Below are 17,734 nucleotides of genomic sequence, written 5' to 3' on the forward strand. Positions count from 1 at the left end.
TCGATGCGGCAAAAATTAATCTCAGAGACTCTAAACTGGAAATTAATTAGACTAGACAATCAGGCTAGAATAAAAACTAAAATTGCATGTTATATCATTACTAATATCGTAACTTATTATAGTTCGCTAATTAATTTCAATAAACTTGATTAATGGTTGTATAAATAACTTATCACCATCCAAACCCGGAGAACCAGCTAGATCCTTCAGGTAGTGTTCCCGCATTGGGTGTTGGTGGTGGTGTATTTGAAGAACCCCCATCGAACCAACCAAACAGAGATGAAGCGTTTATTGCAGGCTGTTGAGTTGATTCAGCTGTTGGGGTTGGAGGAGGAGCAGGGGTAGTTTCTGTACCCCCACCGAACCATCCACTGAACCAAGAGGATTCTGCTGATTCTTTATTTTGATCTGGGGAATTTTCTGGGACTGTAGCGCTTTCCTCTGGTGTTATCAAGGTATTTTCACACTGGGTTTGGTTGCAATTTGTTACTTGAGAAGGAAAATCTTGATTTGTTTGACTTTGTTCTGTTTGTTTGTTGGGATCTGTGTTAGGTTGAAGAGTTGTGCTCGTTTTACATTCCTCGTTTTTGGGGCTTGGTTGCCGCGTTCCTTGTGGAGAATTCTCTACAGGAGTTGTTGTAAACCAACTTGAGAACCAGGAGACCCCCTCTTGAGGTTGTTCTTGAACTTTTTCAGGTGTGTTATTTAATGGTGTGGGAGGTGGGGCGGGTGTTGTTTCTGATGTTCCCCCGAACCAGGAACTGAAAAAGGAAACTTCCTCCTGTTTGCTCTCTTGGGCATCCATGTTAACTGAAATGTTATCTACAGCGGGTGTGACTTTAATTGATGGTATCTTTTCAAGGTCCGTCTTTTTCACCGTGTTTTCAGTTGAGATGGCATTATTTCCTTCCACATCTTTAATGTCTTGCTCGACCTCCAAAATTTCATTGGTTTCACTGTTTATGTTACTAGCCTCATTTTTATCTGCATTTGTTCCACCTCCAAACAAAGAGGAGAACCAAGATACTTCAGTTGGGGTAGGAGGTGGAGGTGCGTGTTTTAATGAAATGGGATCTGCTTTCTTAGTATTATTGGCTTTAACCGAATGATTTGGTGTAATATTTGGTGTGTCATTAACTGGTTTTAGTGGAGGGGGTTTTTTAATTCCCCCTTTTTTGTGTTTGGGTTTATTTTTTGGGCTTGTAGTTGGAGTTGTTGGTGCTGGTGTCGGGGGTGGTGGTGGAGGTGTTTCAGCAGCACCGCCAAACCAGCTTGAGAACCAAGATTGCTCTTCCGGTTTCGATTTTGGTGCTGGTGTTGGAGTCGGGGGAGGTGGGGAAAATTGTTGTTTTGACAGTTTGTTGCTATTCTTCCTCTTTAGTTTCTGCTGATTTGTTTTGCTAATACTCTTTTGTGTTTCCTTAGGAGTCTTGTTACTTGTTTCAACCTTCTCCGGTTTTCCAAAATCTCCAAACCAACTCCAAAACGTACCTTTTTCCTCATTGTTTTCTTCCGGTGTCTGTTTATTATGAATTTCATCATTATCTAAATCTTGGCGAGTCATTAAATCATTACCATTTGATGTTGCTTTCGTTGCCTTTGCGTCAGAATCACAACTAATTGAATTATTACATTGGTCACTATTTTCATCTATTATTTCTTTAGGTTTTTCCTCCGTATTATTTGATCCAAACCATCCTGAAAACCATGATGTGGGCGTCCCTTCCGTTTTAGGTATTGTTTGTTGTTTTGAGGACTTTAAGATCGATTTTTTTACTGTTTTTTTTCCCGTGATTCCGGATGATTTTACGACATTCATTTCTTTGGAATTTGACTCGTTTTTTGGGAATGCACTTTGTAAACTTGCTTTCTTACTTAATCCAAGTGAATTCTTTGTGCTTCTTTTCTGAATTGAATATTTTGATCTTTTTTCGATTAAATTTTTCCTTATTTTATTAAAATCAAGTCTCATATGAATAATGTTTCTTTTTATTATCTCATTTTCAATATTGGTAGAGTAAATTGTTTGTTTTGGTATTACTTGAATCATTTTTTCATATTTCTCGTTGATTGTATCTGTGGATTCTCTCATCACCCCTTCTTTGATATTTCCATTAATTATATTATTATTACTTATCCTTAGTAAATTTATACTTCTATTTATATCCTGTAATACATTGCACTCCTTCTCATAGTTTTCCCTTATGGCTTGGAGTATCTTTTCTTCTTTGTTATTAAAAATGTAATCGAGTTGAGAAAGATCATTCGTTCCGTAGAAAAGTTTCTGAGGATCTGAACCCTTTTCAATATTTTGGTTTTCTTTCTTTCCTATTAACCCCTGCTCTTTTAAAACCAATTCTATTTGTTCTTTTAACGAAACCACTTCGTTGTTGCATTTAATATTTTCAGCACTATCCAGCTTATTTTGTTTTAAACTTTCACTAACTACAATATTGTTATTATCTTTTTCTTGTTCACATTTTCTGTTTTTATTCATATGCTTATTTTTATGTTTATGTTTATGTTTACAATGGTATCTATGGCCACAACCTTTTGAAAACTTAATTAATTTATCACCTCCATAATGATAGTGCTTGTGGTAATGCTTTGGAACATTGTTATTAATATTTTCATTTTTTTCTTTTTTGTCATTTATCTCTTTAGACTTTTCTCTCTTGATTTTCATTTCTTCTCTTAGTATATGTAAGGTTATTGGATCGATTTTATTATTTGAATTATTGTGTGCGCTGCAAATATGACAAGAACATACAGATGTTTTCATTTCTTTCTCAATTGATTTTGAATACAGATTGTTAGTTATTCTATTAAAGTTGCGCCTTAACCTGTTTTTCATATACATATCTTCATACTTATCTGTTGAGCTTATTACAAGACTGCTTTCTTTATTTAGATATCTATTTTTATGTACCCTTCTACTTTCTAATTTATTTTTAGTGGTAAATTGATTTATAGAATTATTTTCCATCAAGCTAATTTTTAGATTTTTATTTGTTGAGTTTACTCTCCCAGTGCTTTGCCTTTCTATCAATACTTTCAAATCCACGGGATTGTGCATATTCCTACTTAATATTTTTCTCGGAATCTTACTTCTATTTAAAGGTTTTTTAATTATATTTCCGCTTCTACTTGATATTCTTTTTTCCATTTTTCTCATTGTTTCAATAGATGAGAAATCAGAGGAGAGTAATTTATCAACTTCTGTTAAGACGTTTTTCTCTTGCATTTCAGAGCACTCTTTTGTACCAATATTTCTATATTTATTAAATAAACTATCTTTAGAATTATAAAATGGAAATGCATCAATATTATTGTTTTTATATTCGTCTACAAATGGTTTGATTACCAAAAGCTCTGTGTCACTATTTGTTTTCTCTTCACATACTTTATTATAACATTTTACTGGTTCTTTTTTGTCAACAGTAAAAAAATGTTGAAATTTATCATACAAATAACTCAATGGCGAAAATATACCATGACCCTCTTCTTTTTCATTACTTTCAATATTATTAAGAGTAGCCAAATTTGAGTTTTTATGATTCATTTGAATTACTGGAACTTTTAGATGATCCTTCAGTGACAATCTTCTCTTTTGATTTAGTAGTAGATTTTTATTGAAAGCATTCCGTTGACAGTTTATATCATTTTTTTTTGGCTTAGAATCTTTATTTTCTGTATAACCTTCACCCTCACTACTAGTTCCCTTAACTATAAAGGGACCATCAATACATTCCTCTAAAGTGAATATTTTCTTTAGCGTCGGTCCTGAGCTTACATGTAATTCAACAACATCACTATCTTTATTCGTTGTAAAATTGTTCACATTACTTAATTGGAACCTTTCATCTTTATTGTATTTCATTTCACTGCCTTTCTTGCTTTTCGATTCCTTTATCTTATCTTTACCTTTTATCGTTTGACTTCGCTTGATCTTCAAAACCTCTTTATTATCGTTTTTTAAACTGTCACCTTTACGCATGTTTATTTGATCATCATCACTATTCAATCCGAGTTTACTATTTGAATTTAAATTTTGTATTTGAATAGATTTATTATCATTTTGCTTAAGCATATCTCGATTTAAACATTTTTCATTAATTTTTTTATTTATTACTTGCAGTTTAGCTTTAAAAACACTCGCTTTGTTATGATCTTCTGGCAATTCAGGTTTATCCTCTTTTTCGAACTTTTGATTTAAATCAGACACCTTTTCTGTTAATATATTTTCATCATTACGACCGTATGAGCTTTTAAATGAATTGAATTTAGGCTTCTCTTTTTCTATAGATTTTTTACCGATGTCTAGATTCTTTGAACTTTGCAACTCTAATCCATTCCCCTTTGAATAGTTATTCTTTTCATCACTTCTTTTACTAATTATACCATTAATTTCTTTAGAAAAAACGCCTTTAATTCTTAGTTCGGGCTTTGAATTTTTATTCATTGACTGCTTTTTATCATTGCCTAATTTACTTTTATTAATTATATTGTTTTTTTCATTTATAATTTCAGTAATTCCATTTTCGTTTAATTTTAAATCATTTAAAGGCATTTCCTTCCTTGAGCATTTTGATAGGGCACCCTTTTCCAACTCCATATTCAATTTGATTATTGGGACAATATCAGTTTCATTATTGTTAAAACTAACTTTTGTCGCGAGTTCTTCTGCTTTAATTTTACCACTTTCTTCCTCTTTTTGAGACTTAATGAATTCCTGATTTATGCTATCCACTTTAACTGCTTCTGAATTAGATTTTATTTCTATCGACCTATTTTCAAGTCTATTTTTAACTTTTTCTCTTAACTCTTCCTCAAATTTTGATTTACTGACATTACCATTTTTCATATTTTTCGTTTTTATTGATTTTTTTGAAATAGAATCCAGTATATTCTTAAACATTGTATTTTGCTTTTCCTTATCTCTTAGTTCTAATTCAGTTTCGTCTTCATCAATACTCTCATTTTTATCATTAATTTTCATGTTAATTTCTATTTTTTTCTTGCTCAAGAATTCTTTTTTATTCTCAGATAAATCACCTGCATCTTCAAGAGTTTCGCTACCATTGTCAAAATTCGTTGATCCCTTCGTTTTTGAATTCTTCTTTAGTCTCTGTTCAACTTTCTGTTTCAACTCTTCCTCAAATGCTAATTCTCCAAGTTTAATATTACTACATTCCTCAGCTATTTCCTTTTCAAGATTTGTATGAACAGAAACTGGAGTGGCATCAATTTGTTTAAGAACCATAGCAGTTTCAATATTTCTATCAGTTTCTCCCAAGGTGGATTTTTTATTTTCTAGATTCTTATCATCGTCATCTTTCGTTCCCTCTATATCTTCACCTTTTATAAATCCGTTTTTTAAATACAATTTACCTATCGTACTTCGTTTAGCGTCTTTAATTTCATTATTAACTTTTTTTTCATTTAATTCTTCTTTCATCTCATTTTCAACATCCTGTATGTTATTTACCTGTTTCTGTTTATCAATATCGTCATTTTTTATGCTATTTCCCTCCAAGGTCAGACAATTTACATTTTTCACTCTGCTTTCTGGATCAAATCTACCTTTTTCAACATGTTCATGAATGTCAACTTCATCAGCAATTTTCGATTCATTGTGATTTTCCTCATTCACATTTTTACTATCTGCTATATTATTTTTTTGTCTTCTCCCTTCAGTGTCTTCATTTTTTGTGTTTTTTTTAACCAAATTTACAGTATTTACATTGTTTGTTTTATTAGAATTACTTGATTCTAATTTATTTTTCAGCTCATTATCACAGTTAATTTTACTCTCTGTAATTTTCACACTTAAGTTATTGTTATCACTTATATTGTCATTTGGACTACTTTGGTGTTCTATGACATTTATCTCATTTTCGTATTCATTTACCGTATTATTCTCAGCATCTCTATCATTTGTTTCATCTAAACTCTTCGACTCTAATTTAATTCTATCATTTATTGTTTCATTTTCAGTAGTATTTCTATCTTTTTCATTTATGTTATATTCTATACTTCCAACGGTCTTTTTAACATATTTGTGTTTGTTATCTGATTCCTCTTGTTGGAATTCGACCTTTATCTCTTTTTTTGTAAGCTCAAGTTCCTTATTTGCACTACCTATAGGCATTAATTTTAAACTCCGCTTGCTTTTCGTTTTCTCATATTCATTCATTTCGCTCTCTTTTTCATCCATTGTGTTCTGTTTCCCTCTAAAACCTAAATTGGATTCACTTTCAGCTCGTATAATCGATGATTTCAGAAGGGATACATTTGATAAGTGTATATTGTTTTTTTCATCTTCGTTCCCCTGTTTTCTATCACCTAATTCCATTTCTAGTGATTTACTTAACTTTTTAATTAATATGTCCTCTATATTATTCGTATCTTTATCTTTCATTTTCTTTAGTGAACCTACTGATGCTTTTTGTTCTAAACATAAACTTTCCGTTTTTGAATTAATATCAGTTAATTCATCCCCAGCTTTCTGTTCTGATTTTAGGCTAGTTCTTTTCCCGTATAGTATTTCCATATTTATACTGGGTTTTTTATTAAAAATTTTCTTTTCTTCAATTTTATCTTTCTTAATTTCCTCAAGTTCTGATTTGTAGTTTAATAACATATTACCCTCATTGTTACCTTCTAAAGTCACTAAGTTAGTGTTTTTTTTGGAATATGTTTTATTATCTATTGCCTCTAGTTTATCTTTGCCTTTCGATTTTTTAGTTTCATTTTCGTGAAATTCACTCAATGAATTAAGGGCTGACTTAAGTTTTTTCATCATATTTTTTGAGGATTTGTTTACATTTCTAATTAATGATATATTCGGGTTGTTCTTTCCTTCATCTATTAAATTTACCTTCTTGTTTGTATTTGGTATTACAAAGTCATACTTCACTAGATCTTTAAGATATTCATCAATATCAATTTGACTATGTGAATGTTCAATACCATAATTGCTTTCGTCGCCATTATCCCACATAACAGGGATCATACTGAAGCATTGATTTTTGAGCATTCTGTTTTTTATTTGGTTTGTAGCAACATCATCATATTTATTTGAAATTGATTTTGAGTTGATTAACTCCGGTTCCTGTGGCACTGACAAATTAGATGTAAGGTTACTTGAAGAACCGCTTGAAAAGTGGTTAAATTCGTCAGTACCAAATAAGTTATTCATTCTAGATTTTGATTCTTCATCATTAAATAATTCCTTCAACATCTCCAATTTTAATGGAGGTAATTTTCTTTCGCTTTTTGAATTCTCAGAAGCATCCTGAATCATCTCAAAAGTGAATTAAAGCAATAAAATGTTATTAAAACACTATATGATCTTCATTCGTAGTTGTTAAATTTATATTATTTTAATTTCTTAGTTCTTTGATTCGTATTAAATCAACATGCCTTTTTATTATTAAAAGAAATACTTAAAATCACTCAGATGAGAAAATAATATCATTAAAACACAAATCTTATTTTGTGTAAATAACTTCATATCTAATTTTTAGTTGAAATTTGCATTTAGATTTAAACTATTTAAGCATTAAACACACATGCACCTTTGACCATCGCATGTTCCCGCCAAGAGATTAATTGCAGTTCTAAATAAATGTTTTCAAAATTTAAGTATTAATATGGTTCATCTAAAAGAATTTTAAGGCGAAATTCAAAATTTTAATTGTAAAAAACTTGTATTAATTACGGAAAATGTAATGAATAGACATTATTTTCCTACAAGCAAGTCATTAGATAAAATAATAGCACCAAAGTCTTGATAAAAAAAAGTAACAATTCCAACTCTAATAAGTAAAGCAATTAATTATCAGCACAAATTTAAAACTCAATAGATACTTTTTGGCGATTAGTTTTAGAATTTAATCTGCTTATTGTTTCATATGAATCTTTTCTTCGCAGAAGTATAGAAACAAAACGTGAGAAATGTAAATTGATTCCTGAACTTGAGAAAAAGAGAGAATAATAAATGATAAATATACTATAAATGTATTTTAGAAGAATTGGAATTATAAAAGTACTTTTGGTTGGGTTTTTACCATCGATTAATGCAATAATTTGGATGCATATATTTTCGAAAGGCTGGGTTGCAATGTATTCGATGCATACAATATGCATGATAATAATTCCCACAATTTTGTATGGTTCTTATTTTAAATCGAGAATATCAGACTTTTTTAGTGAAATAAGAACTAATATTAGTTTATTAAAATTACTATGTATAACACTCTTAATTAGTGTTTTGGGTCTTTTAGCTGCGAGCTTCCTAAAATTGTTTTTGAATTTTCAGTTCCTTAAGGAAATCGTAACAACAGCAAAAAATGGTTTGATTTACCAGGGGATAATCGAGTTTGATAAAAGAAAAGCGAATTTATATACAATTACATCGTTTGTTTATTTTTGTACAGTAAATCCAGTGATGGAGGAACTATTTTGGAGATTTTTCATCGCAAACGAATTAACCTGTGGAAGCAATGGGCACGAAAGAATGTCATACGAACAAGGTGAGCAAAAGCACTGTTGCAACCCAGGCGATTTTATGGACCTAAGTGAAATAGAAAATGGAATAGTCTATCAAAATATAGAAAACAAAGAATACAAAAGAATAATTAGTTCACTTCTGTATTCACTATATCACTATTTTGTGGTTTCAAGCATAACCACAAATACATTGGCACTATTAGGAACAATTTCATTGGTTTTTATCGGAAGGTTCCTAATTTATGTGTACGAAAGACACAGCATAATATACTCTATCTACATTCACATAGGACTAGATATAGTCGTAGTCATCTATTTGTTAATATTAGTTTGATAAAACCAAGTTACGCAACGAAGAAACCATGGAATAATCGATAAACTTAATGAAACCCAATATTTTAAATCTAGTTGATTCTTGGAGTAGGTCTCCTAAAGTTCTCACCCGCAAATACACACTTGTCACCGAGCTCTTCTTCAATTCTCATAAGTTGGTTGTATTTAGCGACACGTTCGCTTCTGCATGGAGCACCGGTTTTTAACTGACCAGTTCCGAGCCCTACAGTTAAATCTGCAATAAACGTGTCCTCCGTTTCACCCGATCTATGCGAAACCTGAATTCCCCATCCAAATGATCTTGCGAGTTCAAAAGCTGCAATTGCCTCGGTAACAGTACCGATTTGATTAACCTTGAGCAATAATGCATTACACGCACCTTTTTCTTTCCCGATTGCAAGTCGACTCATGTTTGTGACAAATAAGTCGTCTCCCATTATTTGAACACTTGCTCCAACTTGCTTCGTTAGTGATGCATATGCATCGTAGTCGTCTTGATCAAATGGATCTTCGATACTGGCGATGTTGTATTTTGAACAAATATCTACCCACATGTTTGTTAGCTGTTCACTTGAGAGGTAGTTACTCGAATCTTTTGATTTAAAGCTAAGATTATAGCATTTCTTGTCCTCAACGAACATTTCTGAAGCAGCAGGGTCCAAGGAAATTTTTACCTTCCCTGTATAACCACAAAGGTCAATGGCCTCGGTGATAAGATCGAGTGCCTCTTTCGGAGTTGAAATATCTGGGGCAAAACCACCCTCGTCACCAATATTAGTGGCACTTAATCCATACTTCTTCTTGATTACTGACTTCAATGTATGATATACTTCAGCACCATATCTCAATGCCTCCTTGAAATTTGGTGCTCCTACCGGAAAGATCATAAATTCCTGCGGAGCCAGTGCGTTTCCGGCATGCTTACCACCATTCAAAACATTGAATGATGGAACTGGCATGACAAACCTATCAGTTGAGTTTCCAGCGAGTTCTGCAATATATTTGTAAAGTGGAACACCTTTTGCTGCTGCACCGGCTCTTGCCAATGCAAAGGAAACAGCAGTAGTAGCATTTGCTCCAAGGACAGACTTTGTAAAACCATAGTCATTTTTGCTCCCATCCAATTGTTCAGTCATCAAAACATCGAGTTCTCTCTGCTTTGTTGGATCTTTTCCAATGAATGCAGGTGCAATAATATTGTTTACATTATCTACAGCTTTTTGAACACCCTTACCCAAATATCTTTTCGGATCCCCATCTCTGAGTTCTTTCGCTTCATAAATTCCAGTTGAAGCACCAGATGGACAACATGCCCTGAATATGCCTTTTTCAGTTGTAATTTCAGCTTCCACTGTTGGATTACCTCTTGAATCCAAGACTTCACGGGCCTTAACTGCTAAAATAGATGACATACTAATATCGAAAGAATAAAAATTCAACCTTTTTTAACTATTTGCGACTAAAATAGGTTTAAATTGTAAACAGAACAATTCAACTCAATTTAAGGAGACATGAAATCAAGATATGTTTTTTTCCAGATTGGATATTTCTCCCCCCCCCTCTCCCGAACATGCTGTGTACGAAATAGAGCTAGTGTGTAGGCGCCCAGGTACTGCCTGTGCAAGCAGAACTAGATTGCGGAGTGCATACCGCCATCTGGGAATCATTAATCAAAATAATTCATATGGAAAGTAATCGAGGAGGATAACAAATTTAACATAGGCGAAGAGATAATACTTAAATAGTAAAAGGGTATTTAACTACTTGTTATATTTAATAGACCAAATGTCTCTAATCCATATCAATGGCTATTATTTACTGTTTCATATTCTCAATTAGAAATCATGTTGATAAACTGTCGGTCTAATCATTTGTCTTCCTATCTGTCCAATCCATTCTTCCTTTTCAATTGGATTTTCCGCTATTAAGAAGAAAACTCTGTTGGGGGTGTCAACCCTAAACGCATTTTCTCTGTTTGTGTCTTCGTCAGCGGATCTCACCGTTAAACACTCTGACAGTTTCAAGGATTCTGTTGGAGAAGCCAAATTACCACTATCTTTAAAGCTAGCTAGATAGTTCCTTGTCAAGACAAACCATCTTCTACGCCAATCTTTAAGAAAACGACTCTGCTTATATAACCACCCCTGTTTCACAATCTCCTCTGGTCTAATTATTAATTGTGAGTTTCCTAAAAACATAAATAATATAATTTCTTTTTTTCGATTTTATACGAGAAATGTTTGCGAAACTCAAGTTGCTCAGATGTAAAATTTATCAATAATTATTTAAATATAGGTAAATTGACAAAATGATGAATTTCAGCAAATACTGGAGAAATTATATTTATAAACAAATCATGGAAGATATTGATTACTATAACAACGATCTCAATACGAAATTTTCAGCATTAGAATCCCTTATTCGGTCTAATTCAACGAAAGTCAAGTATTGGCGCCTTGCATAACATTTTTGTATACTCAAAAATGGCGGTAACATATTTAAATTAAGATGAACTTAGAGTTTCATATTTTGTAATATTTTGTTTATTGAACCGTCGAATCATCGACGAATTCGGTCACCATTTCAACCTGAAGGTCTTCTTTTGAGTCATTTGTGTAATCAGGATATTCATTCTTTGTTTCTGTCTCGGCCTGGCAATTCTCAATTTGATTCTCGTGCATGTCGTAGACTTGCATTAGATATTCACTCTGCAGGCCCTCGTTACCTTCAATTTCATTTGTAATATATTCGAATTGTTCTGCCTCTTCTTGTAATTCATTTTGTTTAACTGTTTGTTCAACATATTGGTCTTCTATTTGATCATGAGAATAATCTTGACAGTTTTCGAGGTAATCTTGATAGTAGTAATATACTGTCTCGAACTGATCTTCGTCTTTGATATATAAGTCTTCTGTTTTTACAACTTCTAGCGGGACGGGGGACTCTGGGTCAATGTCTACGTTAGATTCAATTTGTTGTTGAATAGTCAATTGTGTGGCATCATTATTTGAGTTAAAGTAGAAGATGTCGCACTCACTTTCATCTCCACCTTCATCAACCTCAACATCATAATTTTCAAGTTCATCCTCTTCCGAACTGCTACTGTTGTAACCAAGGAATGTTCGTTTATTGTATTCATTAACAAATACGTGGTAGAACGGGTTTGAGTAGAAATCTTCGAGGAGTTTCAAATGTTCTTTTTCTATAAAATCGGGAACTTTTACTGGTTTTTTGAACCTATTTTCGACATGTTCCCTCACCTCATCAATAACTTCAAATTTATTTTTATTAAGAATGAGATTTTCAAGTGAGGAAGCCAACTTTTCCTTATAACTAATGCTCAAATCGTTTATTTTGTTCAAGGTATTTTTAAATGAAGATTTGTGGCCCTCCTTATCAGAAATTGAATAGATTATTTCAGAAAGATGATCAAGTGCATTATTTCTAGCAATATCAATATTTTTTTGTTCTTGATTATTACTAATTAACATCGATAGAAAGTTTTGTTTTTCACCGGTGGCAAGACTTAGTCTGTCATTAATATTTCTTAATATCTCCCTATCAGACAAGTTTCTTGGATTAATTAAGTTTGACCTTCTTAACTCATCAATACTGGTGTCCATAAAGAATCCTTTGTTCGCCTTGACAAATTTTCTTTTATCCTTGTTTGAAAGGTTCTTTAAATCTGATTCTACGGCAATCTTTAACTCGCGTAAAGTAATCACACCTCTTTTTTGGAATGGATTGTAACCTATGTCTAAAGAATCATCAGTATTACCTTTTAGGCCAGAGCACTTAGTCCAAATATAAAGAAATTTTTTAAGAGCACAAATATGATTATGTTGTACAATACTAACAAGCTTATAGCAAGGCAGAATGTTTTTGAACTTAGAAATAATATTACTTGCAACTTCTTCAGTATCTACAATATTTTTTTTCCAAAACAAACTGTCATTTTTTGAAATGGCATTCAGGTTCAAACATTTAAACGCGTATTTCAATCTTTTGAGAATAATGTGTTTTAAAAGTGATGCCCCAGCAAATATTTCACTTCCTAACTTATTTTTTAGGTTAATCCTTGCTTTAAGTTGTAAAATTCTAAATGAGTATGCCAAATTTCTCTCTATTATATTCTTAAATATATAATCTAAATTGCCAACACCATTACCTATTTCTAAAGATGATTTTACAGCTCTCGTTAGTTGATCTCTTGTGAGCCTCGCATTGTCTCTCTCCATTTCTCTCAATCTCAGCTTTTCATCTTTCATTTTAACCTCCTCCTGAAGATCCCTAATGTACTTTTGAAATGCAAGTGCGTTTTCCCCAGAAATACTCTCTTCTGTAACCTCTATTCTATTTATTAATTTTGGCTTAATAAACCTTGAAATTGTTTCTTTGTCATTTGTCTTACTTTGAACAACATTTACATTATCCAAGTTTTCAAACGTTTTAACTTCTGTATATTCATTATTTAAATCTTTTCTTTCTGCTCTGTTCTTTATGAACGTTTCATTTTCGAAGTTCACTTTGTAAGTTTCGCCCAGAGACGTTATGAACAATTTTTTCAAGTATTCATGATCTTGGTCTTTAATGTCTGCATTGTAAAACCCCAAAATTGAATCTTCGTGAACTTTCTGTTGAATTGAATCTTCTCTTTCTCTTGAAATTAAATTAGCCATTTTACCCATTCCATGATCTCTTAGCCAAGTTAAGGTCTCCATAGGTTTTAAGTCTCTAATATCAAATTTATCCATTTCATTTACAGTAAATCCAGAATCATCGCTAATTTCGGTGTTTGAATCATCTTCACTATCTTCTGAAGTATTCTCACCGCTTGAAGATAAATCACTATTTTGTTCACTATGAGAGCCATTAATTGGTGATTTATTAAGCACATTATAAATATCGTCTTTGAAATTCACTGTATTCTTTTTTACTCCTCTATATTTATCAATACTAGTATCTTTTTTAGGTTTTTCATCTTCCATATCGGTAAGCCCGTCATATTGACCTTTGATGTTTATAGTCTTGTCATTCTCAATAGGTTCAGGTAAACAACTATTTTTAGATAGCTCACCTGATTTTGATCCAATAGATGATATTGCTTTTGTTTTAATTCTATTTATTTGTTCTCCAGATTCCATTTTTTTCATTTTTAATTGTTATATAATTTTACTACCATCCCTTTCTGCATTTTAATGTAGATATGAACTTTAATGAATCAAATTTCCAATGCTCCCAACCATTAACTTTACAAATATCATCATAACCCGAAATGATATCTTCCTCTAAAACCTCTCTTTTCACACAGAGTCCATTATTCAATTTATACAGAATATTTTGCATCTCTACACACAACTTTATAATGTTAATACTTGAATTTGCCCGCTCCATGCAAAAGCACCATCCCCACTGATTAAAAAAATCTTTTAAATCTAAACCTACAGTAGATGAGAAAATAAGTATCCATACCATCATTTTGTATTGATAAGATTGATTCTTCACTTTTTCAAATTTTAAACTCGATATTTTCTCGTATATTTGAAATACTTTTTTAAAAGTATCCCATTTGAATACTATTATTAATATTAGATAGTTCATAAATGCAATTCTATGATTTTGTCTCCACTTTGAATCAAAACAGTTCATAACCTTTTCCGGGAAAGCTTTGTACTGTTTTATTTCATTTAAGTATTCAATTGTCTGATTGATATTGTCTTTAATGTAATCAATTTCAAATGGGTTTACATTGTGATGTAGAGTAAAGTATGTATAGAGTGTGAAAAAATTGACAGTTACTTCTTCTGTACCATTAAATGTCCAATCTAGAGATTGTCTGTTGTGTCCTATCTCGTGATATAATCCCCAGTTTCCTTCTTCTTCCAATTTGCTTAAATCAAGCAAACCTGCCTTAAAGTCTTTTTCAATAATATCTAAATGTGTCATAATAGGATATCCTGAAAAAAATTTGTTAGAAAAATAAAAAACAAATTGATTAAACTTACCACTATGCATATATCCAGCCGATATTTGTATGTCGCATACTATTCTTTCTTTAAGCCATTTTCTATTACAGAAAAGTTCATCTTGAGTAGATACAACTCTATCCCAAAAATTCAATAATTTACGAATAAAAAATTCGTTTTTATGTACAACACTACAAGTTGGAAGTGTTAATATGATTTTTTTACCTTGAAGCTCAATCCAGAATGGAAAGTAATCTTTTTTCAACTTTTTCAGAGTATTAGTTACCATATTCCATTTGATTTCATCGTTTATAATAACTCTATCATCAAATATTTCTTCTTCTTCATAATAAGTTGAGTATATTGGTGATAAAACCAATTTTCTGTCGTTATTTATTGAAGATATAGTGAGAAACCCAATTTTTAGATTAGGAAAACTAATATTGTAATTATTTGAGGTATCATTAACTTTGGATAAACTCGAATCAGGGATAAACATAAAATATACTATCCCATCACAAGGTGAATCAATATTAATACACGTTGACTTTTTAACATCCCAATTATACTCTTTGCAAATAATTGGAATCCTATTTAGGATTTTGAACTTTCTATAGCACAATTCATCAGTATGACATCCTATCAATATTTTCGCCTTAAACTCTACTCCACAAATATCGATAAGCGGAGCGAAACATAGTTCAACTCTATCCTTGTACTTTAAATAAATACCAGTATTTTGCCATTCATTATAAATTTCATATATAGGACATCTTAATCTTTCTAATAACAAACAGTTATCTAAATCATGTTTAGCACTAGAGCTGAAATTAAATCCCATAAAACTATCGTTATTCCAAAATAAATGATCACTTATCCAATTATCAAAAGAATCAAATGAATAAAAGGACTTGCCTTTTATCATTAACTCATTAGATTTGAATTCTTTAATTCTGTATTTTGCAATTGCAAGTATCAGAAGAGTTACTCCCTTATTAGTATTAAAGGGTGGCATTATTTCTAAGTAAGTTTCATTGTTCAACAACTCAATTATAAATAATATTATTCTTTCCATTTCAAAGGACAATTTTTGATTAGAAAAGAATAATTCAACATCTTTAACAAGCAATAGCATCTCATTTTTGTTAATACTAATATTATTCGGTCCAAATTTGTTAATTTCGTGCAAAAGTTTATTCCAATAATGATAACTATTTGAGAAAATGGTGTTTTCGTTATGCAGGTAAATATAATCCCATTTATTCACAAAGTACTCATTTGTAAGTATTAAACCAAATTCCTTCATCAAACTGTTGCAAAGTGATTTGTCTTTAACACCATCTATTCCCGTAATATATTCCCATCCCCAGGGGCATTTACCAATGATAACTATTTTATCTGAATAAACACACTCTTTTAGTATCTCCGTAGAAAGGATTAACTCGTCTTCCGACTTGTATTCTTCGTTATTTCCATTAATTACAATAATGTCAATATTTTGATTAAATACTAATTCCACTATATTTTCAAAATATATTTTCATCTCACTTGAATATTTATGATAGCACATTCCCGAAGAAATACTAACATTATCAACGAATTTATCTGAATCATAATCATTAAAACCAAGAAATCCTATTTCAAGATCTTTTCTTTTCGAATACATAAATTTTTGCAAATTTTTTAATGTCACCCCTATTAATTTCTGTCCTTGATTACTAAATATGAAACTTTCGTGAGAGAAACATAAAAGAAAACTATGGCCTGATAAATAAGCTCCAGAACACCAGCTGAAATTGTCTTCCCTATCACTTTCGCCAGGAAGCAAGCCTATTGACTTTTTACCAAAGCAATGGATTTGTCCTGGCGTTCCTATTGCATCTATATCACATACTCCGTCAAGTAGCATCCTTCTTAGTGTGTACTTATTATACTTTAATAGGCAACCATCCCAAGCTAAATTATTTATTTCATATTCAGTAATATCATGAATATGATAATCCAAATTTTCAATGTGAAGCTTAATTAAGGAGTACTCGTTATCACATTTTTCACCAATAATTTGTATAACATAATTACCTTCTTCTATTGGAAATTGAATGTATTCTATCTGCCTCCAAACCTTATCATCACTTATAAATGAGGCATAGTCATTCCATTCCCAATATTCAGTTTTTAAGTTAAAATTCGCCACAACATTATCAACCTCACATTTATAAATTTGTAACCCTATTTTCTCAAAATCATAATCTTTGTACCTAAACCTGCTCGAAATCTCTATTTGTAATTCACTGACCCCCTCACCTGCATTCTTAACTAAACTAAGCCAATCTCTTGGACCCACCTCCATAACAAACCACTTTATTATATGATTTGCATAAAAATCAAGTTACAGTGAGATTTCCGTAGCAAGATGCCACAGCCTCTAAAGGTCTAATTTCCCATAAGGGAATACCCAAGTAAATTGTTTTGAAAAAAAACCGGGAAATGCCGACAACTTGAGCTATTAAGTGGAAATAGTCCTTAATTAAAGTAAAAAATTCAGGAAAAGGAGTTAAAATTAGAAGTCAAAGGGATTGAGAAAATATAGCAAGATGTAGCAAGGTTTTGACTCAAATACCTTTTACAATTCCCGCAGTTAACTGAAGTTCGAAGATAAAATGGTAGAAAAATACCAAATCACCCTCTAAAAAGGTAGCCTTAAGGACCTTGCAATTAAATAGTAATTCCAAGTGTAATACACACGTAGAAATACTATCGAACAAATAAAAGAATGTTCATAAAATTAGTATTCCGTGGTGTCTGGTCAGTGTAAATATAGGTAAGTCAACTACTTACTCACTGATAAATATAAAGAATAAATAAATCAACTTAATTTACACCGGAATTCTCCACGAAATAACGAAGCAATATAATAAAAA

The 17,734-nt window shown here is 31.6% G+C and overlaps 6 protein-coding genes across 6 annotated transcripts; 1 reads left to right on the top strand and 5 right to left on the bottom strand.

Annotated features, from left to right (window-relative positions):
* Positions 1-172: 172 nt before the first annotated feature.
* FG379_000730 (uncharacterized protein) lies at positions 173-7,306 on the bottom strand (the record flags this gene model as incomplete). The annotated part of the gene is made up of 1 exon (XM_067326140.1): positions 173-7,306. The coding sequence occupies one exon, from the start codon at positions 7,304-7,306 to the stop codon at positions 173-175; it is 7,134 nt and encodes a 2,377-aa protein (XP_067182393.1).
* A 714-nt stretch (positions 7,307-8,020) lies between these two features.
* Positions 8,021-8,848, top strand: FG379_000731 (uncharacterized protein; the record flags this gene model as incomplete). Its single annotated transcript, XM_067326141.1, has 1 exon — positions 8,021-8,848. One exon carries the CDS (start codon positions 8,021-8,023, stop codon positions 8,846-8,848), a length of 828 nt encoding a protein of 275 aa, XP_067182394.1.
* Positions 8,849-8,918: 70 nt separating this feature from the next.
* Positions 8,919-10,259, bottom strand: FG379_000732 (uncharacterized protein; the record flags this gene model as incomplete). The annotated part of the gene is made up of 1 exon (XM_067326142.1): positions 8,919-10,259. The coding sequence occupies one exon, from the start codon at positions 10,257-10,259 to the stop codon at positions 8,919-8,921; it is 1,341 nt and encodes a 446-aa protein (XP_067182395.1).
* Positions 10,260-10,682: 423 nt separating this feature from the next.
* On the bottom strand, positions 10,683-11,045 carry FG379_000733 (PH domain-containing; the record flags this gene model as incomplete). The annotated part of the gene is made up of 1 exon (XM_067326143.1): positions 10,683-11,045. The coding sequence occupies one exon, from the start codon at positions 11,043-11,045 to the stop codon at positions 10,683-10,685; it is 363 nt and encodes a 120-aa protein (XP_067182396.1).
* A 345-nt stretch (positions 11,046-11,390) lies between these two features.
* On the bottom strand, positions 11,391-13,991 carry FG379_000735 (uncharacterized protein; the record flags this gene model as incomplete). The annotated part of the gene is made up of 1 exon (XM_067326145.1): positions 11,391-13,991. The coding sequence occupies one exon, from the start codon at positions 13,989-13,991 to the stop codon at positions 11,391-11,393; it is 2,601 nt and encodes an 866-aa protein (XP_067182398.1).
* Positions 13,992-14,022: 31 nt separating this feature from the next.
* FG379_000736 (uncharacterized protein) lies at positions 14,023-17,163 on the bottom strand (the record flags this gene model as incomplete). The annotated part of the gene is made up of 1 exon (XM_067326146.1): positions 14,023-17,163. The coding sequence occupies one exon, from the start codon at positions 17,161-17,163 to the stop codon at positions 14,023-14,025; it is 3,141 nt and encodes a 1,046-aa protein (XP_067182399.1).
* Between the last annotated feature and the right edge of the window lie 571 nt (positions 17,164-17,734).

Source organism: Cryptosporidium bovis (genome assembly GCF_009768925.1).
Source record: "Cryptosporidium bovis isolate 45015 chromosome Unknown contig_15, whole genome shotgun sequence".
Lineage (NCBI taxonomy): Eukaryota > Apicomplexa > Conoidasida > Eucoccidiorida > Cryptosporidiidae > Cryptosporidium > Cryptosporidium bovis.